The sequence below is a fragment of the Trichosurus vulpecula genome, chromosome 4, assembly GCF_011100635.1.
Source record: "Trichosurus vulpecula isolate mTriVul1 chromosome 4, mTriVul1.pri, whole genome shotgun sequence".
Taxonomy (NCBI): domain Eukaryota; kingdom Metazoa; phylum Chordata; class Mammalia; order Diprotodontia; family Phalangeridae; genus Trichosurus; species Trichosurus vulpecula.
In genome coordinates, this window is record NC_050576.1 from 39,325,809 (window position 1) to 39,351,553 (window position 25,745).

The window sequence follows — 25,745 nt, forward strand, 5'->3', positions numbered from 1 at the left end:
AGAGAGAAGGGAAGAGAACATCCAGCTGCTCTTAAGTTCAAGTGGCCAAGCTGATCAATGAACTACATCCCCACATAATAAAAATTAGCATGTGTAATTGATGAATCAGTGTCGGTGATTTCTAAGGAACTATACAGAATGGGAAAAGGGTCCAACATGGGAATAGGGCAAACTTTCAAAGAGGAGAACACAGTAGATTTTGCAAATACGCTGGTGAACTGGATTCAATTTCTGCTAAAATGCCAGAATGTATTATTAAAAGGATGGAATGAACCTCTAGAAAAGGAAGAAGCAATCCCAAAGAACATGTATGAATCGAATTCATCAAAAATAGGTTAAGGTGTACTACAATTGAGTTGCATCATACCCCCAATTAACTTAGGGGAATTCAACTGTCATATGTTTAAATCAAAACAAAATATTTTCTGAGAGACAGACAGATGACAATTTAAATAGCCCACATGATTCCACCAGCCATGTGAGTCTTCTATTCCCTCAGCCAGTCTCAGCTCCTAACTACTTCTCAAAATGTGGGCAACTCTCTGTGCTATTAAGAGTAAAAATTCTGTTCCTGGGAAGTGATAAAAAATAAATTCAAGATCACTTGTTTCCATAATCAATCACTCCAGTCATCTGCACTCTAATAAAGACTCCTTTCTTTTAAAGAGTTGAAGCACTTAGGAAAGAGCATTTTTTGAGCTATAACCATTTAAAAGACACTATGCTGTAGTTTATGGGTAAATGAAAGGATTTTCCAGGGTAATTTTGACTATGTGGGATTTCTGCCTTAAAAACTACTTTAGCACATAAGCTCCAAACAAGGTATGATTCAATTGTAATCTCTTTTCCCTTTCTGACTGCTAAAATAAAGAATGTTGTAGGCTAATAGTTTTCTTAAAAATTCTGGCAAAACCTTTCAAAAATTCTCTCATATTATTCTTAAAAGATGGAGAGATATAAGCTAGAGGAATTTATCATTAGTTAAATCACTAATAATTTGAGAAATGCAAATTACAACTGCCTCACACCCATCAGATCAAAGCTATCAGAAAAGGAAAATGACAAATGATGGAGAAGTTGGTCCAGCCATTCTACAAAGCAATTTGAAACTATGTCCAAATAGCTATATAAAATTGTGCAAACACCCTTTGACCAATGACACTGAGGCTAGATATTTACCCCTAAGAGATCAAAGAAAGAAGAAAAGGAAAAAAAATACGTACGAAAACGTTTATAGCCACTCTTTTTATGGAGGTAAAGAACTGGAATCTAAGAAGATGCCCATCAATTTGTGAATGGCTGAACAAGTTATGGTATATGAAGAAGGCAGAATACTACTGTGGTGAAAGAATGATGAAGATGGTGTAAGAATGATGAAAAGGATAGTTTTAGAGAAACCTGGGAAGATTTTTATAGACTGATACAAAGTGAAGTGAGCCAACTAGGAAAATGATTTATATAGTAACAATATTGTAAAGACAAAGAACTCTAAAAGGAACTCTGATCAATGCAATGATCAACCATGATTCAAGAAGACTCATGATGACATGCTAGTTATCTCTGGAGGGGAGCTGATGGGAAAACTGAAGCAAATTTTACACATATGTACATAGACACGTATATACACACACAGATACGTAGATAATGTACACACATAATTTTTACATACACATATGACAAACACACATGTATGACGTTTTTTCTTTTTTACACAGCCAATACGGGATTGTGCTCTGCTTGATATTATATGTTTGTAAAAGGTTCTGCTTTTCCTGTTTTCTCATTGTGGGGGCAAATACAGAAGGAGAAAATGAAAATTGTAAAAATAAAATAAAGTTTAAATTTTCTTCAATTAGTTGTTGCCAGAACTAGGTAAATGGCTAGTCCCAAAGAACAATAACTAATGACTTGACTTCAATTTGGAAGAGACTCACTGAGACCAGTTCAATAACAGTTATAATTTTGTAACAGAAAAACTGAAAACCTTTTAGAAATCTTAAGTACTTGTCAAGTTCAAGGACTAATTTTCAATACAATCAATACTGAAAGAGACAACACAATTTTCTGCATAAAACTTTTGTGCAATCAAAGCTAGAAAGCATTTAAAAAAAAAAAACCTCTTCTAAAAATAAAAATGCCTAACTGATAATTTCATTTTACTACTTACTAGGTGATTTTTTCTGGTTTATCTTCTCAATCACTTTTGTCAGTTTCAGTTTCTTGATAAATGTCCCTCCAGGCTTATTAGATGGCTGCATCAATTTTCTCTTGATTCCTCTTGCAGCAACTGCTACGTTGCTGGGTTTATTATGATAGTCTACAACAATTCCAGGTCTACGTTTGCCTCCAAAATCGCCCATATGCTGTAAATTTGTGAAATCAATAATTATTAGGAAAATGCCAAATATAAAAATATCAATTCATAAACAAGTGACATACTTCCTATTCTTTTGTTTACTCTGGAAATTCCCCAGAATATATTTTGACATATGCAGCACCCAAGAAAAACATTCAATGGATCAGCATGTATTTTCACCACCAGTAGAACAAATATGGATATTTCCTACCTATACGTTGGATTTCTGAAATTCACAATGATTAATCCAGATCATGAACATGCCTATTAAAAGGCTAAAACTTGTACAACTCTCTCTGACAACTCCTCTTCAGAGTTCCTAATTGAAGTATCCCAAGAAAATACCTTACAGTGAATCCTTACTTTGCTAAAACTCTGCCTTTTAAACAGAAAAGGTGCTTGTGGTGTTTGTAGCTTTATGAAAGAAAAAAAGTAGCTAAAATCCATTAGACTCTTCATAGGATAAAGATCCAGAGCTGAAAGGGAACTCAGACACCATGTAGTCCACCCACACCCCATTGCCCATCGTCTTCCTTTTTACAGGTGAGAAAGAAGACAGGTGCAAGGAGATTAAGAAACCTGTCCACCATCACACAGGTTTAAAGCAAGATACCCTCCAAACAGCACTGAATATAGAGTAATCACATCTCATCTACTCTGTGAGCTTGCCTCACCTGGAAAACATATTCTTAACTGTAATTTCACATAGAAAAAAGCTTCTAGATGAACAGAAGTGCAACTACCCTGTTCTTCCTTTTCCTGCCTCTTCTCTAGCTAGTACCAAATCCCCAGAGGCCAAATGCCTCAGAGTTACTTAAACAACTACACCCTTCAAATACAAGACACAGGAGTAATCTGAAGAGAAGAAACCAATGGGAACTGTACAAGTACTATGGAGGAAAAAAGGAAAATCTAACTGCTTTATTTAATGCATCAAAAGAAGGGAAGAAAGAAAAGCCCATTCAGATTGGACTGGTGAATCCAAACAGCAGAATATCTGTTTTACTGCCATGAAAACAAAACTGATGTTTTCTTTAAAGTATTATTTTAAAAATAAAATCCCACCGAAAAACCTATTTAAAATAAAACAGGAAACTAAATGGTATAGAAAATATCCTCAATGTTCTATAATTTTTTAACATAAGTTTTGTAAAGTCATTGACTTCGATTTTTCACATCTAACATCTAAAATCCCAACTATTTTCAATTCCTCTTATTTACAAAATGTGATGGTACATGAAACAAAGCTATATTGTTTACAGTTGCATGTTATGCATGTGAACTATATCTAACCTAATTAATAACTAAACGAAGTTTCCAAGATAACTTATAGGTTCACCACAAAAAAAGAGAAACTTTCAATAATTAGCCATTAAAGGTGCAATGCATTTTACATAACAGTTAACTGCTATAAATGCAAAATTTCTACATAGGACACCAAATTATATTGAATTACTGTTGGCTAGTAATCAAAACATGTCCCTTTTTATATTTGCTCAAAATTGCTTTCTTTTGCAAAAAAAAAATTATTTGACTTTTAAAAAATCCATTTCTTTAATTAAAAAAATGACAGATTTAATATTCTTAAAAGACCAAACTACATTATAACTCCCAAATCTACATACTTACTATAAAAAATTTCTTGTCAATCAAGTTACTTATGAATACAGGTATAAATAATAAATAACTTTTAAGTTATATATTTTCAAATTAAACAATTAGGAAACCTAGTAAAAAGTACTCATTTAAATGTTATTACACAAAACATTTATTATAAGATACAATCACATTAAGGGAATCGGAATATTAAACTACCTAACATAAGAAACTATTCCTCAGTGGTAAAATTAGTTATACAGATGGAAACTGACCAATAAAACATGTCATTAAAAGAAAAAACATGTCATAAGAGACTGCATTAGAGAGATTAAAACTGAACAAAGAACTATAGTATACAGCCCATTTTAGACATCTTCTCCAAGCATCCCACCCCTCACCCTGCCCCAATGTAGAAATATGATTAAGCAAAAATGAAATGCTTCCAACTTGTGGATTTATTGTTTAATGTGGAATCTGTTGAGAATTATGCTTGCCAAAGCTTATCAGCAAAACTTTTTGGGTCATACATTGCACCTTTAACCTACTCAAAACCTTAAAAGGTTTCAGAGTTACCCTTTACAATAATCCAAGAATATCACACCAGCAAAAATGCTCGTGTTTACAAGGAAAATGCAGTTCTTTTTAACCCCTTTTAGACCAAACCTGTATCATCCTCACCTTTCCAATAAAAGAAATAGGCAAAAACTTTATGAAACACTCCTCTCCTACTGCCATTCATTTTCAAAGAGATACCAGAAAAACACACTTTGTGAACTTAAGAAGAACTTATTTACCACTCAGCTTGTGCTTGGTCAAAGTACAGTGGGATGAAAACAGTGTGTGATCCACATTAAAATCATGGTCTTGAAAGGGTTTAAAAGAGTGACTAGCAAAAAGAATCTGAAAAGATTCTGTTGTACTTACTCCTCGGCCTCGGCCTCTGCCTGTTGATGGTCCTCCAAAAGCATCATAGTTTCTGCTTCCAAACGTATTTTCAGGATAAGCAGGCGTTCCTCTCCCCCGAGAGCCTACAGGTGCAGGCTGCATATGGGGTGAAGAAGAACTGCTGTAGGAAGAGTAACTCTCTCTTCCTCTGTCCTCCATAAACCCAGGCCTCAATTTTGAACGGGAGTAAGGTGCTTCCCAGCTAGACCCGCCCTGGTTTCTACCTCCGAAAGAGTCAAGGCTATTCCGGTAGGAGCTCTCAAATCGACCACCATAACTACCTCCGAAGCGGCTTTGTTCGGGTTCATTAAAATCATAGCCAGATCTGTACAGATCTCGCCCACCCAGAGAAGACCCGGAGTCGTAAGACTCATAAGGTCCAAACCTGGAAAAGTTGCACAGTGAGGGAAAAAAAAAAGGTAAGCTTACTAATGTTAGACATTGCAAAAGACAAATTATCAGTTGACATTTATCAACTAAAATTCAGTTATGCTATACTGATTTGTACAATTCTGCTTCTGTTTAAACATGATTAGGGCTGGGCAATTTGGCACATGAACAGACAGAAAGCTATCACAGCCAATTTCTAAGAGTCAAGTGTAATAAGCCTTAACTTGATGTATCTACTTCTCAGTGGCTTTTCTAGTAAAAAGAAAATTTTTTCCTGTCATTATTTAAGCCCAGCCCTAGTCTCAAGGAAAAAAAAAAGTCACTTGCTAAAGTTCACTACATAATCAGTTAAGTCTTCCTTCTTTGAACTCACACCTAATATTGAAATATACACAGCACTTACACCACCTTAATTTTCAATTGGGAAGCTATCCTGGGTTACAAAGACATAGGCTATTTAGAACACAGAACTGACCCTTATACACGCCAAACGTCATATCACCAAACTATTTGATTGCCTCTGAAGCAGACTAAAATTGTGTATGCTATCCCTGGTTAACAAACTTTAACAATCTGCCAATCTTTGAGGTCAAGGTCAATCAAGCCTTAGCCTCTTCCCACTTGTAGACTACTAAGTCTAACATATTCAAAAGGATTAAGGCACATGATACAGGACTGAAAAAATGACATCTATCTCCAATACATGCCCTTTACCTATGAAATTTCAAGGCAGATGGGAAAGGCAATGCGTTGTGAATGATGACAGTACACATAATCAATTACTTTAAAAATAATTTCCTTGATAAAAAAAGAATTACAATCCCGTGAAATTGTCCTAAGGAAAGGAGTACGTAATCTCTTCATGTTTTTAACATAGAGAAATTCAACAGAAATCAAAACAAAAACAAAACCTTTTTTGTCATACAAATCTAAACTTACAAATCACTCATATTTATAATCAAACCAATTAATTGTCAATAAACTTTTATTAGAAACATGATTTACATGATATTGTATTCAGAAGCTAGTTTTATGAAGAAAAGCCCCAAGTTACACACAAAAACAATACAAAATGTCTGCAGAAATAGTCTATGCACATTTTCAATGCAATAGGTAATAACATTTTAAAACACTAAATCATGTTACATTATTTCAGTCATTTACAGATTACTAAATGGAAGGTACTATTTACTTCAGAAACCCAGCAAGGACAAAAAAGTATGTTTTCCCCTCAAGAAGAACTGACAACTATCAAACACTAAGAGGACACACACATTAAGCACCAGGGAAAAGTGAGGACCAACCCAGCCCTCTGCTGAGGAACCCAGAGCCTACCAGTTTCCCTTTCTTCCTGTCTACTGGTACTTACATACAATATCATTCTTTGTGCCTTTGGGGACAGCAGATCCCTTTACTCCAGAATATGATTAACCTAAACTCTGCAGGTGATCAACTAAAGCTTAAGTCTTATGTAGTAGCAACATTTAAATATAAATTTCACTGTACCTAATTAAAAATAAGCAAGTATGTTATTTAGAATAGAGATTATGTGTTTTTGGTGTAAGCAGTATCTGCCAATAAAATAAGCTGGATATGATTTAAAGAAAGAAAAAGTTTAACATTACAACATACTCTTGTAATTATACATTAAAATCAAAAGAATATGAATAGTTATCTTAAATGTTCCTTAGATGTGGAATATTGCTAAACAAATTGACTTAAAATTATCCTAGTTTAAAATGCTTTGCTGCTTTCCCCATCACTCCCGCTTACAGTGCATTGAAAAAAATAATTAACAACCAAAAAATATTAATGACAGTAACAAATAGATCAAAGTTATCTTTGATCACAGCTGACTGCAGCACTTGGTTTGATGAGGAGACAATGGTTAAAATTAAGTTCTACTTAGACTTTAAAAAGACTTTAGAAAGACATTAAAATATTTTATAAACACTCCTATTTTTTAGTTAATTAGGATTTCCCAGAAACAAGGAGTATATTTGTCAGTTATTTTTTTTAACTCATTACATCTTTTAAATATTCATGATGTTTTCAATTTAATGCCACTTTGTTAACAACAAGTATCAGGCAATATACCTAAGGAACACTTAAGTTAAAAGATTTTATTCTGAATCTTAAATTAAGCTGTTGAATCATTTGGTCAAGTAATTAAATGATTTACCTGCTACCACCCCCACCACCACCACCACTATGACTGTCCATGTCATATGACTGGTTTAGGTAGGAGTCCATGGATCTCGGACCTCCATAGGAGCCATGGCCATAGTCACGATCCATCCCTATAAAAATTAAAAAGAAACTAAATTAGGCTCACCTTAATTGGCCCTCACATGAAGAATTTTAGATAATTAACTTTAAAAGTCAGACCTCCATAAAATCCATGGCCATAATCCCGATCTATTCCTGAAAGAGAAAAAAAGAAGTCAGTACTGCTCACTCTAAAGAAAATGGTTTATTTCTAGCACTCTGATACAAATTCGAGACCAACACAAAATGGGCTGACCTTTACATGTGATCCTGCAACTCATTACTATGCTTATGAATTTCAAAAATTACAAGGGTACAGCTCAACCCCAGCATGCTCGTTTTACGCAGCTTTCTCTAGCACTACGGACTCTAAACAACAACAACAAAGACAGGCAGTAAAAAACAGCAATTGTTTCAGCACATTATCTGAACCAGATTCAATGCTTTTAAAACAACAAATTAAACAAAGAAAAATAACTCTATCAGATTTTCCTAAATAACTTATCTATTTATAAAAGGAACTGACTATGCCAAGTGCTATGATTTTTCTTTACCTTACGGTCTGCTTAAAACAATTCAAACTATCAAAACTCAAATACTCTGAACACCTTTTAGCCAAGTCACAACTTTCATCACCTATTATCTCTAGGTCCTGCAGATTGAGAATGGGATTCCTAGCAACGTAGTATATTAATTAGGATTCTACAGTATACTGGAGTAGCAATTCAAACTTTTTGGTCTGAGGACCCCTTTCATGATCTTAAGAATTATTGAGGACTCCCAAAGAAGTTTTGTTTATGTGGGTTATATCATCATTTACTGTATTAGAAATTAAAATGTCTCATCATTATTATGAAAATAGTTTTGACCTCATGGAATCTTTGAAAGGATACCAAGGACTCCCCAGAGTCCCTAGACCATAACTTGAGGCACCTATGTGGCACAGTGGATAGAGGGTCAGGCCTGGCATCAGGAACACCTGAGTTCAAATCCAGCCTCAGAAACTTACTAGCTCTGTGTGACCCTGGGCAAGTAAGTCACTTCACCTCTGTTTACCTGAGTTTCCTCATGGGCAAAATGGGGATAATGATAGCACCTATCTCCCATGGTTGTTGTTTAGATGAAATGAGATTATAACTATAAAGGGTGCCGTACAGTGTCTAGCACATAGAACTATAAAAATGTTAGTGATGATAATGATGATGATGATGATAATAATGATCTAAACTGGAGGTTCCAAAGAGTGTGAGACTAGAATCCCACCTAAACCCACCCTTTCCCCTGAGGGGAGGTTAATATAGGATAAAATACAATGTTTGGAATCACTATTTAAATTATAACTCCATTAAAAAACGAAAAATAAAAAGAACCAATAGACAATTTTTAGTTTCACACACTTCAAATGTAAAAGAGATTAGTCATTGCCTAAAATGTGTTATAAGTCTCCCCTACTAGAGAGTGGCAAACAAGACAAATACATAGGTTTTTTTTTAGTGAAAAAGAAATCCTATTATAAACTTTAAATTCTAATTACTCAAAACTCCCTCTGACAAAAAAAAATCAACCTATTTTCCCTTAAAAAAGTTCTACATTTCATTTCAAAGAATGTTATTGGAGCTAGCCCCAGTTAGTTCAGGGAGGGAGGAGGGTATTTTAGAAACAAGTAGGAATGGGACAGACAGACCAACTCAAAGTCTACACAAAGTCTTCTAGTTTCCACTTTAAACTGCCTGCATCTGTCTTCAAGGTACTGTTATAAAACTCCTACTTAGGACAAAATAATTTTCTCTAGCATATCTTCTAGTAACTGCCCTAATCCTGTCCTTTTTTGCTTCAGACAATGTGGCATAAGGACTACAGTAGGTATAGGGAGTGTGGCTGGAGCCAGAATAAAATATAATTGGAAGGAATTCTAAGATGGTGGAGTAAGGCAGGAAATTACCTGGCTTTCCTAAATCCCAAGAGAAAATATAAAATAATGCCTCAAAATGAATTTTTGAGTGGCAGAAATAATTAAAAGTCTGGATAAAGCAGTTGTCTGCCTAAGATAACTTGGGAGGACATTAGGAGAGCCTCAGCTTCAGAAACTTATGCCTCATGGATAGTGTAGGGGTGGGACAGCTCATCAGGGAAAGACTGCAGAGCCCTCCACTGGTTTTAGAAACTGGGCCCTGACCAGAAGCTGTCCTGGACTATGGCTTTGGGAGAGAAGCAAGCACACAGGTGAGTGTGGTCACAGAGGGCAGAGACTCTGCTGACTGTGAGCACTGCAGAAGAGTGGAGTCTCTGATTTTGATTCCAGGGCAGAGGGGTGAGCTAAAGCTTGCAGATGTAGGAGGTATCACAGGGAGCAAGAGCATTTGCAGTGACAGTGTTACTGGGGGACCTGGTCCTGGCTCAAGGACAAAGAGGAGTACATGAAGTCAGGCTCCCAGACAAGGGCTCAGAAAACAAGAGTGGAAAACAAACAAACAAAAAACCCACTGAATTCTGAGATGTTATCCTCCCATAGTGGATCTAGTGCCTTACTTTAATGCAAAGTTAACAGACAAGAAATAAGTTGCTTTAAAAAAAGTAAGTAAAAGAGAAAGAACCCAACCATGGATAGCTACTATGGTATTGAGAAAATCTAGGTTCAAACACAGAAGACAGTGAAGTTAAAAGAACTATATCTATCTATCTCCAAGTGAAAAGGTCACAAGGCCAAAACAGTTTTTGGAGGAGCTTAAAAAGGGCTTTAAAAATCAAATAAGAAAGGTCATGGAAAAATTAGGAAAAAAAATATTATGAGAAGTTCAATTAGAAAAAAAGATCCAAAAACTTAAGGAAGAAAATAATTCCTTAAAAATTAGAATTGAGCAAGGGGAAGTTAATGACTTCATAAGACACTAAGAAATAACAAAACAAAATAAAAAGAATGAAAAAATAGAAGAGAATATGAAACACTGCCTTAGAAAAACTGACCTGAAGAAACAGATTGAGGAGAGGCAATATGAGAATTGCTGGACTACCTTAAAGTTACGATAAAAACAAGTTTGGACACTATACTTCAAGAAATTATCAAGGTAAATTGCCCAGAAGTTTTAAAATGAGAGGGTAAAACTGCAATAGAAAAAATCCACTAATCACTACCTGGAAGAGATCCCAAGATAAAAATTCACAGGAACATCATAGTTATCAAAACTCCCAGTCAAGGAGAAAAATACTATAAGCAACTAGGGAAAAAAAAAAATTAAATACCGTGGAGCTACAGTCAGGATAACACAAGATTTAGCAGCTTTTACATAAAAAGACTGAAAAGCACGGAACATTGTATTTCAAAGAGCAAGGGAGATGGGCTTGCAGCCAAAAATAACTTACCCAGCAAAGCTGTTTGTAATCACGAATGGGGGAAAAATGGATATTGAACGAACTAAAGAACTTTTAGGTATTTGTGAAGAAAAGCGGAGAACTGAACGGACAATCTGACCTATGGGATTCAGGGGAAACATAAGGTAAACACTAAAGACCAATTACAAAGGATTTAATCAGGTCAAAATGTTTATTTCTTATATGGGAAAATGTTATCTGTAACTCTTAAGAATGTTATGTGGTCATGATGGGATGAACTTTAAAAATAAAATTGGGTAAGGAGAGGAAAAATGGAGTAATTATCTCATACTAATGAGACATGAATAGAACTATTACAATGGAGGGAGGAGGGGGTGGAGGGCTGATGGTCCTAGAACCTTATTCTCTCCAGAACTGGGTTAAAGAGAATAACATATTCATCTAGAAAGGTATACAAGTCTTCTTAACTTGCAGAGAAATAGGAGGGCAAGGGGATAGGATAAGGAAGGGACTTTTAGAAGGATATGCAAATCGAAAAGTGGAGGGTAAGGGGAGAGGATAAGGGAGAAATTCTTAGAAGGGGTGCAGAATAGGAAGGCAGTGGTTAAAAGTCAATCAGATGTTTGAGAAAGAATAGGGTAAAAAAGAGGAGAGAAGGACGAAGTGATAAAAAAAATTGGATGGAAGGAAATGCACAACTAGTAATTATAACTATAAATGTGAGTGGGATGGACTCACCCACAAAACAGAAATGGATAAAATGGATTAAAAACCATAATTTGACAATATGTTGTTTACAAAAAACACATTTAAAAATGAAAGATACACATAAAGTAAAAATAAAGTGCTGAAGTATAATTCACTGTGTTTTTTAGCTTATGCAAAAAAAAAAAACAGAGACAGCAATCACAATCTCAGAGGAAGTTAAAGCTAAAACAGATTTAATTAAAAGAGATAAATAGGGAAACATTATGATAAAAGGTACCAAAGATAATGAGGTAATATCAGCACTAAATCTATGTGCTCCAAGTGCTATAGCATCCAAATTTTTAAAGGAAAAGCTAAATGAATTACAGATGGAAACAGATAGCAAAACTATAATAGTGGGGACTTTAACCTTTCCCCTCTCAGAACTAGATAAATCTAACCAAAAACTAAATAAGAAGTCAATAAGATGAATAGGCTCTTAGATAAGCTAGATATGATAGATATTTGGAAAGAACTGCAAAGAAATTCTCAACAGTAAATGGTACCTTTTATTGACCACATATTAGGGCATTAACTATTGACCACATATTAGGGCATTAAAAACTTTATAGTTAAATGAAGAAAAGCAGAAATATTAAATGCATTCTTTTCAGATCATAATGCAATAAAAATTATATTTAATAAGGGACTATCAAAACACATTTTAAAAATGAATTGGAGACTAAATAACCTAATCTTAAAGAATGAGTGGGTTAAAGAACAAGATACAGAAACAATAAACAATTTTTTTTAAAGAGAATGATAATGAAACTACATATCAAAATCTATGGGATACAACGAGAGCAGTAATGAGAGGAAAATTTACATCTTTAAATGCTTACATCAATAAAACAGAGAAAGGGCAGAGTAATGAATTGGGCATGCAATTTAAAAAAACTAGGAAAAAAAAACAAATTAAAAATCCCCAATTAAACACCAAAATAAAATTCCTAAAATTAAAGGTGAATTAGTAAAATGAATGTAAGAAAACCTCTGAATTAATAAGTATAACTTAGAAGTTGGTTTTATGGGAAAAAAAAACAATAAAATAAAGCATTGGTTAATATGGAGAGAGAGAGAGAGAAAGAGAGAGAGAGAGAGAAGAAAACCAAATTAGTAGTATCAAAAATGAAAAGGGTGAATATATCACTAATGAAGAGGAAATCAAAGCAATTAGTAGGTGTTATTTTGCCCATTTATATGCCAACAGATTTAAGAATTTAAGTGAAATGGAAGAATATTTACAAAAATATAAACTGTCTGGATTAACAGAAGAGGAAACAGAATATCTAAATAATACTATTTTAGAGAAAGATATTGAACAGGCTATAAAGGAGCTTCCTAAGAAAAAAGAATCAGGACCAGATGGATTTAAAAGTGAATTCTACCAAACATTTAAAGATCAACCAATTCCAATATTAAATGTTTGGAATAATAAGCAAAGGATTCCTACTAAACTCCTTTTATGAAACAAATATTGTATTGACACCTAAACTAGGAAGAACACAAAGAGAAAGAAAATCATAGACCAATTTCATTAATGAATATGGATATAAAATTCTAAATAAAACACTAGCCTGGAGACTACAACAATATTTCACAAAGATTATACATGGTGACCAAATGGGATTTATAGCAGGAATATAGGGATGGTTTAATATAATGAAAACTATGAACATAATTGATGTCAATAATAAATGTAACAAAAATCACACGATTACATCAATAGATGCAAAAAAAATTTCTTTTTTACAAAATACAACACTCATTCCTATTTAAAATATTTGAAGTATGGGTATACATGGATTTTTCTTCAAAATGATAAGAAGCAGCTACCTAAAACGATCAGCAAGCATTATTTGTAATGGGGATAAGATAGAAGCCTTCCCAATAAGAACATGAGTGAAACAAGGATACCATTTATTGCCAGTATTTCAATATTGTATTAGAAATGCTAGCTAGTTCGTACTTGGATGGGAGAAATGCTAGCAATAGCAATAAGAGAAGAAAAATAAATCGAAGGAATCAGAACGGGCAATGAGGTAATAAAACTATCTCTTTTTGCAGACAATATGATGACAGACAATCCTAGAGATTCAATTTTAAAAGTTCGCTGAAATAATTTTAGCAAAGTAACAAGATATAAAATAAACCTACAGCATTTCTATATATCACCAGCAAAACCCTACAAGAAGAGACAGTAAAAGATACTTTAATAGGGGGCGGAGCCAAGATGGCGGCTGGTAAGCACGGACTAGAGTGAGCTCCGTACCCGAGTCCCTCCAAAAACCTATAAAAATGGCTCTGAACCAATTCTAGAACGGCAGAACCCACAGAACAGCGGAGGGAAGCAGGGCTCCAGCCCAGGACAGCCCGGATGGTCTCTGGGTGAGCTCTGTTCCACACGGAGCTGGGAGCTGGGAGCTGCGAACGGAGTGGAGCAGGGCCCAGCCTGAGCGGCGTGGACGATCCAGACCAGAGGCCGGGCGGAGGGGGCCCTAGCGCCCTGGATGTGTGAGCTGCGGCAGTTACCAGACCCCCTCGACCCACAAACACCAAAGACTGCGGAGAAGGTTAGTGGGAAAAGCTGCGGGAGTGGAAGGAGTTCGCGGTTCAGCCCCGGGGGCAGCGGAGGTGGGGCAGCTACAGCTGTTGTTACTTCCGGCTCCAGGCCCACCTGGTGGGAGGAATTAAGTGGCGGATCACAGCAGGGGTGCACAGCCTGCCGAAGATCTGAGCCCAGTCTGGACTGGGGGTCCTTGGGGAAGGAGGAGTGCGGCTCTGACAGAGCTGGCACCTCCCCCCCAAACGTAGAACATAGAACTCTGTAATCTACAAGCAGTCATACCCCACTGAAAAACTCAAGAGTTAAGTTAGTTGGTTGGGAATATGGCCAGGCAGCGAAAACGCGCCCAGATTCAGTCTCAGACTTTGGATTCTTTCTTTGGTGACAAAGAAGACCAAAACATACAGCCTAAAGAAGACAACAAAGTCATAGAGCCTACAACCAAAGCCTCCAAGAAAAACATGAACTGGCCCCAGGCCATAGAAGAACTCAAAAAGGATTTGGAAAAGCAAGTTAGAGAAGTAGAGGAAAAATTGGGAAGAGAAATAAGAAGGATGCGAGAAAACCATGAAAAACAAGTCAATGACTTGCTAAAGGAGACCCAAAAAAATACTGAAAAATACACTGAAGAAAACAACACCTTAAAAAATAGACTAACTCAAATGGCAAAAGAGCTCCAAAAAGCCAATGAGGAGAAGAATGCCTTGAAAGGCAGAATTAGCCAAATGGAAAAGGAGGTCCAAAAGACCACTGAAGAAAATACTACTTTAAAAATTAGATTGGAGCAAGTGGAAGCTAGTGACTTTATGAGAAATCAGGATATTATAAAACAGAACCAGAGGAATGAAAAAATGGAAGACAATGTGAAATATCTCATTGGAAAAACCACTGACCTGGAAAATAGATCCAGGAGAGATAATTTAAAAATTATTGGACTACCTGAAAGCCATGATCAAAAAAAGAGCCTAGATACCATCTTTCAGGAAATTATCAAGGAGAACTGCCCTGATATTCTAGAGCCACAGGGCAAAATAGAAATTGAAAGAATCCATCGATCGCCTCCTCAAATAGATCCCAAAAAGAAATCTCCTAGGAATATTGTTGCCAAATTCCAGAGCTCCCAGATCAAGGAGAAAATACTGCAAGCAGCCAGAAAGAAACAATTTGAGTATTGTGGAAACACAATCAGAATTTTCCAAGATCTGGCAGCTTCTACGTTAAGAGATCGAAGGGCTTGGAATGTGATATTCCGGAGGTCAATGGAGCTAGGATTAAAACCTAGAATCACCTACCCAGCAAAACTGAGTATCATGTTCCAAGGCAAAATATGGACTTTCAATAAAATAGAGGACTTTCAAGCTTTCTCAGTGAAAAGACCAGAACTGAATAGAAAATTTGACTTTCAAACACAAGAATCAAGAGAAGCATGAAAAGGTAATCAAGAAACGGAAATTGCAAGGGACTTACTAAAGTTGAACTGTTTTGTTTACATTCCTACATGGAAAGATGATGAGTATGATTCATGAGACCTCAGTATTAGGGTAGTTGAAGGGAATATGCATATATATATATGTTTATGTATATATATAAGTGAATGTGTATGTATGTATGTATCTATGTGTGTATGTATGTGCATATATATATATGTAAAAGAGAGAGAGCAGACACAGGGTGAGTTGAGGATGAAGGGAAGATAGCTAAAAGAAATAAAATGAAATTAAGGGATGAGAGAGTAACATACTGAGAGAGGGAGATAGGGAGAGATAGATTGGGGTGGATTATCTCGCATAAAGGTGGCAAGAGGAAGCAGTTCTATGGGAGGAGGGGAGAGGGCAGGTGAGGGGGGAATGAGTGAACCTTGCTCTCATCAGATTTGGCCTGAGGGGGAATACCATACATACTCAGTTGGGTATCTTACCCCACAGGAAAGAAGAGGGAGGAAGATAAAAAAAAAAAGGTGGGGGGATGATGGAGTGGAGGGCAGATGGGGGTGGAGGTAATCAAAACAAACACTTTGGAAAGGGGACAGGGTCAAGGGAGAAAATTCAATAAAGCGGGATGGGTTGGGAAGGAGCAAAATGTAGTTAGCCTTTCACAACATGAGTATTGTGGAAGGGTTATACATAATAATACATGTGTGGCCTAGGTTGAATTGCTCAACTTCTTAGGGAGGGTGGGTGGGAAGGGAAGAGGGAAGGGAATTTGGAACTCAAAGTTTTAAAATCAGATGTTCAAAAACAAAAAAAGTTTTTGTATGCAACTAAAAAATAAGATACACAGGCAATGGGGCGTAGAAATTTATCTTGCCCTACAAGAAAGGAAGGGAAAAGGGGATGAGAGGGGAGGGGGGTGATAGAGGGGAGGGCTGACTGGGGAACAGGGCAACCAGAATATAAGCCATCTTGGAGTGGGGGGGGAGGGCAGAAATGGGTAGAAAATTTGTAATTCAAACTGTTGTGAAAATCAATGTTGAAAACCAAATATGTTAAATAAATAAATTGCATTTAAAAAAAAAAAAGATACTTTAATAGAGAAGAGATAATAAATAATAAGAGATACCATTTAAAATAGCTCCAGACTACATAAAATACCTAGGAGTATACCTGCCAAGACAAACCCAGGAACTACATCAACATAATTATAAAAATACTTTTTATACAAATAAAGTCAGATTTAAATAACTGAAGAATAATTGTCATAGGTGGGCAGAGCCAATATAATAAAAATGACAATTCTACTTAATTTAATCTGCTTATTCAATGCCATCCCAATTAAATTACCAAAAAATTATTTTACTGACCTAGAAAAAAATAATAATATAATTCATTTGGAAGAACAAAAGGTCAAGATTATCAAATAAATTAATGAAAAAAAATGTAGCAGTACCAGATATTTAACAATATTATAAGGCACTAATTATCAAAACTATCTGGGTAAGAAATAAAAATGTATATCAGTGGAACAGAGTACATATAATATATAGTACTAAATGATTATAGTAACATTGTGTTCGACAAATGTAAAGATTTAAGCTTTTGGGGTAAGAATACACTATTTGGTAAAAATCACTGGGAAAACTGAAAAGCAGCCTGGAATAAATTGGGTATAGACTAATATCTCATATCACTTACAGGGTCAAAATGGATAGATGGCGTAGATATAAAGGGAGATAACCTAATAAAACTAGAAGAACATGGCACATATCACCTATCAGACTTTTGGACAGAAGAATTTACGAATAAGAGATAGCACTGTGAGAAGTAAAATGGATAATTTTGATTACATTAAATTAAAAAGTTTTGTACAAATAAAGCCAAAGTTGCTAAGATAAGAAGGAAAGAAAACGGGACACAAAAATTTATAGACAGTTTCGCAGATAAAGGTATCATATCTCAAATATATAGAGAACTTTGTAAAATTTATAAGAATGACTCATTCCCCAACTGATAAATGGCCAAAGGATATGAACAGGCAGTTATTTCAATAAAAAAAAAATCAAAACTATATAGAGTTATATGAAAAAATGCTCTAAATCATTATTGATTAGCGAAATGCAAATTAAAACAATTTTGAGATATTTTACACCTATCAGAATGGTTAAAATGATAGAAGGGGAAAATGACAAATGTTGAAGGGGATGTGTAAAAATCGGGACATTAATATATTTTTGGTGAAACTGTGAATTGATCCAACCATTCTGGAGAGTAATCTGGGATTATGGTCGAAGAGTTATAAAACTGTAAATACCTTTTGACCCAGCAATAATACCATTAGGTCTGTTTCCCAAGGTGATAAGGACATTCTATGTCTATACCTTTGAACTGTCTCCTTTGTGTAAAACAGGGCTGTCCAAAATGTGGCCAGGGGGCCAAGGCCCACAGTGCAATTTTATACAGCCCACCTGTGGGTTTTAATTTTCAGGAGCGAAAAAATAAAATAATAATTTGCATGGAATGTGCATTAGATTTTTTAATTCCATCACTAATAAATAATCTCATTGATGTTAATTTTCTTTGGTGTTTTAAAGCAGTAATAATGGACAGAACATATAGCACGGAATTTTCAATCCATCGGTGGGATGCAATGCGATGCAGACTAGTCAGTATGCACCTACCTTTATCCGGTTGTGTTGTCGCTTTGTTGTTTTGCATTTGCTTTCTAGCTTCCCACCTTCTCCTGTGATATTGATGACGCACTTTCCCCCACTTTCTATTAATGTACTGTATTTTTTATTCTGGGCATGGCCCTCGAATAATTATTTTATTTTAATGCGGCCCTAAGATAACCTAAGGTTGAACAGCCCTGGTCTACAATGTTCTCTGTCCTCACTTCTGTTTAGAAGCATTTGGATTTTAAAAGGAGACCCAGAAGAGGTCAAAGCAATGCTTAATCCTAAGGGGAAAAAAATGATAATAGTACGATTTCTGGAATCAGTGACACCATAGGGAGATTTTTTTTTCCTAGGCATTTACCCTCCTGGCACCACATATATGGCCTTGCACTATCTGATTAGGGAGCAACCCTTGCATTATAGGTACAGCTTAATTTAATGACTGTCATTAATGGGTCAGCGTATATGTTCGGTTCTGAATTTAGTATTTTTATATTTGATAGTTTTAAGCAGAATTAAATTTGAAATCATAGGATCTGGTTCCAAATCACTACTCTTCTAATTGCTAGCTACATGGTCTTGGGAAGATTATTTAACCTGGAACTTAGTGTTCTTGTGTGTGAAATGAGTGTATTGTACTAGATCAGAACATTCCAGACAAAGGGAACAGTCAGTTCAAAGGTATAGACATAGGGGTTAGAATCAGAATCTCTGGTGGGAGAAACAGCAAGAGGGCAAGTGTAGTTAGTTGGATTACAGACTGCAAGAGGGAATTAAAGTTGAAAAGGACTAGAAAAGTAGGAAGTGGGCCATTTATGAAGGGCTTTAAATGCTAAAAGACAATTTTATAATACTTTTTCTTGGAGGTAACTGTAAGTCACTGGAGATCATTTAGCAGAGGGAGTGGTCAAACTCCCTAAATGCTTTAGATTTATAACTTTAAGATTTTATATGCTTTAAGATTTATATCTTAATAAAGATGATAACCGAACTCATGGGAGCTAATGAGATCACCAAGTAAGACAGTACAGAACAAAAAGAGAAAAAAGCTCAAGACAAGGCCTTTGGGGACACCAATGGTTAAGGGGCATGACCAGGATAAATATTAAGCCAAGGTCACTGAGAAGTGGTAGTCAAGACAGGTCTGAGAATCAGGAAAGTGCAGTGTCATCAAAACATCATAGAAGACAATATCTAGGAGGAGATAGTGATTGACATCATATACGGCTGCAGAGAGGTCAAGAATAAGCAACATCTTTAACGAAAATTTTAAAAATGGAGTATAGGTCCACAATGAAGGCAAGACAGTTTTCAGGGCACTGAAAGATCAAATTTCAAAATACTGAAAAGGAGTGGAGGAGACAAACCAAAAGCTTAGAAAAAAACTCAGGTGACCAAGAAAATATCAAATACTGACCCTTATGTCTACTTTTCCATCTCTTACCAAAATTTCACAAAAATAATCTTACACAGGCACTAAGGGCATACCTGATGAAGGTATAAAACCCAGAACAGGAAGGCGTTTGCGAATGATATTCTATAACAAATCATATCTTTATAATAACACAATTGACTGAAATAGAAAATTATAAGATCCCACTGGTGCTTACAGTTCATTGACTATAAAAACGCATTTGGTTTAGGAAAACAAAACCCTGTTTCAAAGATTCCTAATAAGGGCTCTCTTATGTACATGTTAAAATTATACATTACTTGAAAAATAAAATATAACAAATAAATTTGGTGATGCTCTGATAATTTATATCAAATGAGGCATAAGAAAACAAGATGCAAAGATGTCTGCCACTGTCATGAAGGATGTCAAATGCAGAGAACAAATGGAAAAAGAATTTCCTGTAATGATCTCCTACTATCGTCTGGCATGCCAAGCTGATTAACCAAGCTCTTTGACTCAGCACAGCCTCCTAAGAGTGGTAACGGTTCAAAGGTACAGAGGCTGAAGGGTCTGCAAAGGTTTTTACTTACATTATTTCATTAAACTTGGCAAAAACCCGTCAAAATGCAAATGGAACAATGAAATGGGTCCAGAACTTAACAAGAAAGACAGACAGCAGCCTCGACTGACTTTGAAAAATTATACAATGCCTTTAACAATTCTGAAACAAAGATCTATAACAATAATATTCTTCCAGTAGTGAGTGCTATGTGGCTACAAGACATGGATGACCAAAGTCTCTAAAGAATTGGATTTCAAGGTCACCTAAAAGGCAATGCAGGGACATACAGTGGGCATATGGCACAGAGGAAAAGAGGCTACCTGCTACCTGTGCAAGCCCAGGCAAGTCACTGAGCTTTTCTGGGCTTCAGCTCTGCATCTATAAAAAAGGGGAGCTGGTCTACAAGATGTATGAAGTCATTTCCAAAGTGCAATCTATGATCTTGTAACACTAACACCTATGAACTACACAAAAGAGACAGCAAAAAGGCTGTCTTCAGAGAGATGTATGACTAGAAAATGGTGAATAAGTCACATGGTAAGAGCAAAATACGATTAATGAGCAGCCTATTTGCTCGACATAAATGTGTCTATACAACAAAAAAAAAACCCTTACAAAAATGCACCCAGCACATTTAGTGATCACCTTGAAAAGGATATACAAGAGAACAAGGGCAAGCAGCACATATGAAAAGAACACAAGGATGGGTGATGATCAGATCACAGTTGCATTAAGTAAAAACTGTGCTTATCTGTTGTAAAAGAAATGTACATATAATAAACTGGTGAGCTTAGACAAGAAAAAAATAATGTAAATGTCAGGTGTTTGCAAAGGTCAGATGATTTCCCCTCCCAAAGGCTTCTCCATTTTCTGCTTGCTAATCTTTAACAAACAAAATAATCCCATCATTTTTAAAGTTGCAAAATTAACCTAAAAACCTACCAAAAAAGGGGCAACTAGGTGGTGCAGTGAGTAGTGCACCAGCCCTGGAGTCAGGAGGACCTGAGTTCAAATCCGGCCTCAGACATTTAACACATGTACTATCTGTGTGACCTTGAGCAAGTCACTTAACCCCAATTGCCCTGCCCCCCCCAAACAAACAAACAAAAAAAACCTACCAAAAAAACCAAAAATGTATAATATATACTATGTGTCTGACCAATTCTTTCCCCTCATTGGTAATTTTCCACTCTCAAACTACAGCCATCCCCACAAGGTTCTGCTCTCGGATCTCTTTCAGATATTCTCTCTCTTGGCAATGTCAGGTAGTCAGTAAACTTTTATTAAGCTCCTACTACGTGCTAAGTGCTAGAGATACAAATACAAAAAAGTCTCTGCCCTCATGAAGCTTACAATCTAATGAGGGAAGACGACACAAAAAGAGACGCTGGGGGGGCAGAGTGTACAACGGTAATACTCAGTATGATCCATGATGAAGTCCAGTCCAGGGGAGTGCAGATGTGTAGGAAATGAAAAGTTGGCTGCCCTAGGAGCCCTCTTTCTATGCAGGTTGTAGGAGGAGCTCTTTGCTCCACCCTCTAGCCCTGCCAACAGAAGGGCAGAAGGTTCTGAGGGTATCGATAAGTTTGAGTACCAAGGCTGATCCAATCTCAGAGAATGGTGAGTTTCCTGATGATGTCATCCCCAGGGAATGATAGAGCCCAAAGGAGTACATCAGGATTTGGAATGAAGAGATGTCTGGCAAGGGAGCCATCTTTAAAAGGAGGCTTTGAGTAGAGTTCCTGTGATCCCAAATCTCTACTTCCCCGTTTGACTTCTTCCCTCAGCTCAGGTATCATATTTAGATGCTGCACATCACCGTAATGGTATGCTATCCAACCACACCTGTCGAAAAAAACTGAACTCTTCACCTTCCCTGTAAAGCCAGGCTTCAACCCAATGGTACTATCATTCTTCCAGTCACTCCGGTCCATATCGTCACACTATTCCCTCTCCCTTACCCCACTCACATCTACCCAGACTCACAGATTCTGCCATTGTACTACTCTCATCCATTACTTCTCTCTACTCACATTGTTACTACCCTAACTCCAATCCACATGGCTGCTCTCTCTAGAAAACATAACTGGTTTCCCTACCTCCAGTCTCCCCCCTTTCTACTCTTTCACAAGGCTGCCAAAATAACTTTTTTTTAAGCTAATTATTTTTTTTTTAGTTTACAACACTCAGTTCCACTAGTTTTTGAGTTCCAAATTTTCTCCCCTCACCTCCTCCTCCCCAACCCAAGACGGCATGTGATCTAAGTTCTACATATACCTTCACATTAAACTTATTTTCCCAATAATCAAGTTGTAAAGAAGAATTATAACCAATGAAATGAACCATGAGAAAGATGAAACAAAACCAAGAATCAAATCAAATCAAATTAAATTAAATTAAAAGAGAGAGAGAGCAAATAGTTTGCTTCAATCTGCATTCAGACTCCATAATTCTTTCTCTGGACATGGACAGCCTTTTCCTTCATGAGTCTTTTGGAGCTGTCTTAGAACCTTGCATTGTTGAGACGAGCCAAGTCTATCAAAATTAGTCATCACAGAAGCAATGTGTCTGTGGTTGTGTACAATGTTCTCCTGGTTCTGCTCCCTTCACTCATCATCAGATCATATAAATTTCTCCAGGTTCTTATGAAGTCCATCTGCTCCTCATTTCTTATAGCACAATAGTATTCCATTACATTCATATACCACAATTTGTTTAGCCATTCCCCAATTGATGGGCATCCCTCTGATTTCCAATTCTTTGTCACCACAAAAAGAGCTGCTATAAATATTTTTGTACATACAGGTCCTTTCCCCCCTTGTATAATCTCTTTGGGATATAGCCCTAAAAGTGGTGTTGCTGAGTCAAAGGGTATGCACATTTTTATAGCCCTCTGGGCATAGTTCCAAATTGCTCTCCCAAAATAACTTTTCAATGCACAGATTTTATTGCGTCATCTCTTGCTCAAAAATTTTCAGTGCTGTCCTTCGCTCACAGGATAAAATACGTATGTTCCTTATCTTGGCATTTAAGACTAGGGCCAATTTACATTGGGACCAGCCTAACTGTCCAATTGGGGAATGGCTAAACAAGTTGTGGTATGTGATTGTGATGAGATATTATTGTCCTATAAGAAATGATGAGCTGGTTGATTTTTAAAAAAACATGGAAAGACTTGAATGAAATAATGAAGAGTGAAACGAACAAAATCAAGAAATTGCTTAAGCATCATTGTCTTAAGAATAACTTTGAACAACTAAGCCCTTTTGTGTATTCTAAATACTCAAATCAACTACAAAGGACCTGTGAAGGAAGATGCTATCCACCAAAGAAAGAACTAATAAACAGAAGTATGCATGATATGGTTTTACATATATACATACATACTTGTGTCTAATGAGAGCCTTTTCTAGGGTGAGGTGGGGAGGGAGGGAAAAAATAAATAAAACAGGCACAGCAGAAAACAAAAGAAAATTTAGAAGGAAGCACAGAAAAACAGGGTAGCTTTAAAAACAGTATGTAGTACTTATTACATAGTGTGAAATGGAAATTCAAGGTTTAATACTGAATCCTCTTTTTGTCATGCTGTGTACATGAAAATGTTCTCTGTTTTGTCTGTAGGTATTTAAGTTCAAAATAAATAAAAAATTTTAAAAAACTATGTGGGTACAATCTAATTTAGATTTGGAAAAATGGAGTATTTATTAAATGTATATTCGGTATCCCCCTCCAAAAGAAATTAAATACTCCCCCCACCAAAACTATTACTATTACTAATAATTGCTTGATGGTTAGGTATCTGGAAGGATGCTAGCACTCTATAATACGTTTTTATATGGATCATTTAATGAGTAAACTAGCCTTGGAGTCAGGAAGACCTACCGCTACAACACACTAGTTACTCCACTGCGGCAAACAAGTTGCTCAGAGTGAACAAGAGTTACCATACATGGAATTTCCTGCACTTTTTAAAACCTGTCTTGCTTCTGAAATACTCAAGCACAAAAAACAATCTGTGTGAATCCCGAATTTAATTTCTGCTTTCCAGAAGAGAAAATTACAGGACTTACCTAAGATCACAAAGACAATCAACAACAAAGGAAAGACTTAAATGCAAACCTTCTTTCCATTCTTACTAGTAATACTGGAGCACATGCGTGTGTACACACACACACAGACAAACACACACGTAGGTACGTACACACGCACACGCACACACACACGCACACACACACACCCCTTTGATGCAGCTAATGGTCATTGTGCACACAAATGTGATGGAAGTAACCCAATAGTTAATTACATTTGCTTTGGCGATGCATTATTGTTTTTTTTTTCCTGTCCCAGTAGTAGATTTTTATTATATTAATTATATAAGTGTATATAAACTCTTTTAGGTCAGGAATTCTTTCATTCAGGTTTGTATGCCCTTCAAGTAACCTGCAGAGCAGCTCTCAATAAATTTTGCAGAACTGAATTGAAATACTGCATATAACATCACAAAAATTAATTTCATTACCTGATCTATACCAAATGACTGCAGAGAGAGGTATTTCTGAGTGACAAAGGGAAACAGACCAGAATTAAAGCAATTTAAAAATTGAAAACATATGTCTTCCAAATTAACTTTGTTTTACAAACTCTACTAGAGTCTAAGATTTTGTCTTAAAATACACAGATTATGTCCCTACCTAGCTACAGTATGACTACAACTCACAAAATACTCCATCCCTTCTCAAAACAAAGAAATATCACTCTTGCTAGTTTTATGAATAGAAATTAATGAAAGAATATCAAATTTATCCACAAATACAAAACAGTCTTTTGGCACCAGGCTGAGATATGTCCTGGGTCAAATCATATCCTTGGCAAAGTAACACAACTTAAAAAATCTAATATAAGAGACTTAAATACTGAGTTGTCATGGCTTAGTGGAAAGAGCGCAGAATGTAGAGTCAAAAGACCTGAAGTTCAAATTCTGGCCCTATTACTACCTGTGGGATTTGAAACGAATCATTATCCATCTCTGGCTTATTTATCCTTCTCTGTATTTCATCCTGCTTCAAATAAAAGAGGTCAGACTAGATCAGAGCTCCCTGACTTTGGGTCTGTGAGCTTCTGCTTTTAATATTTTGAAAACTATTTCACTATAATTGGTTTCCTTTGTAATCCTATGTATTTTATTGTATGCATTAAAAACCATCTGGAGAGGGGTACCATGGGCTTTACCTAACGGCCAAAGGGGTCGATGACACAAAAAAAAGCTATTAACCCTCATGGACTAGATGATTTCTGTTGACCCTTCCAGTTCTAAACCTACAAAAATAAACTGATAATTTAATGGTACTTCACCTAAGCTGGTGCTCAAAATACAGGGTCTCAGGCCCATCTCCCAACAGCAGCATGAAAAAGACTTTAAAAAATTATTCCTAACTTGAACCACCTCTAGTGTCACTGTTCGGAACTATCCATGTA

General features: G+C 36.1%; 1 protein-coding gene across 2 annotated transcripts in view; it reads right to left on the reverse strand.

Moving 5' to 3' along the window:
- Positions 1–25,745, reverse strand: part of LOC118848839 (DBIRD complex subunit ZNF326-like) — a 43,184-nt gene that overhangs the window by 15,367 nt on the left and 2,072 nt on the right. Inside the window, exons 2-5 of one of the 2 annotated variants that reach the window (XM_036757870.1) lie at positions 7,679–7,714; positions 7,473–7,590; positions 4,880–5,285; positions 2,168–2,363 (exon numbers count right to left, since the gene is read on the reverse strand). In XM_036757870.1, the coding sequence (XP_036613765.1) occupies positions 2,168–2,363; positions 4,880–5,285; positions 7,473–7,590; positions 7,679–7,714 (756 nt within the window). Of the gene's footprint in view, positions 1–2,167; positions 2,364–4,879; positions 5,286–7,472; positions 7,591–7,678; positions 7,715–25,745 lie in introns of those variants that run through there. The other variant, XM_036757871.1, reaches the window with a different exon arrangement.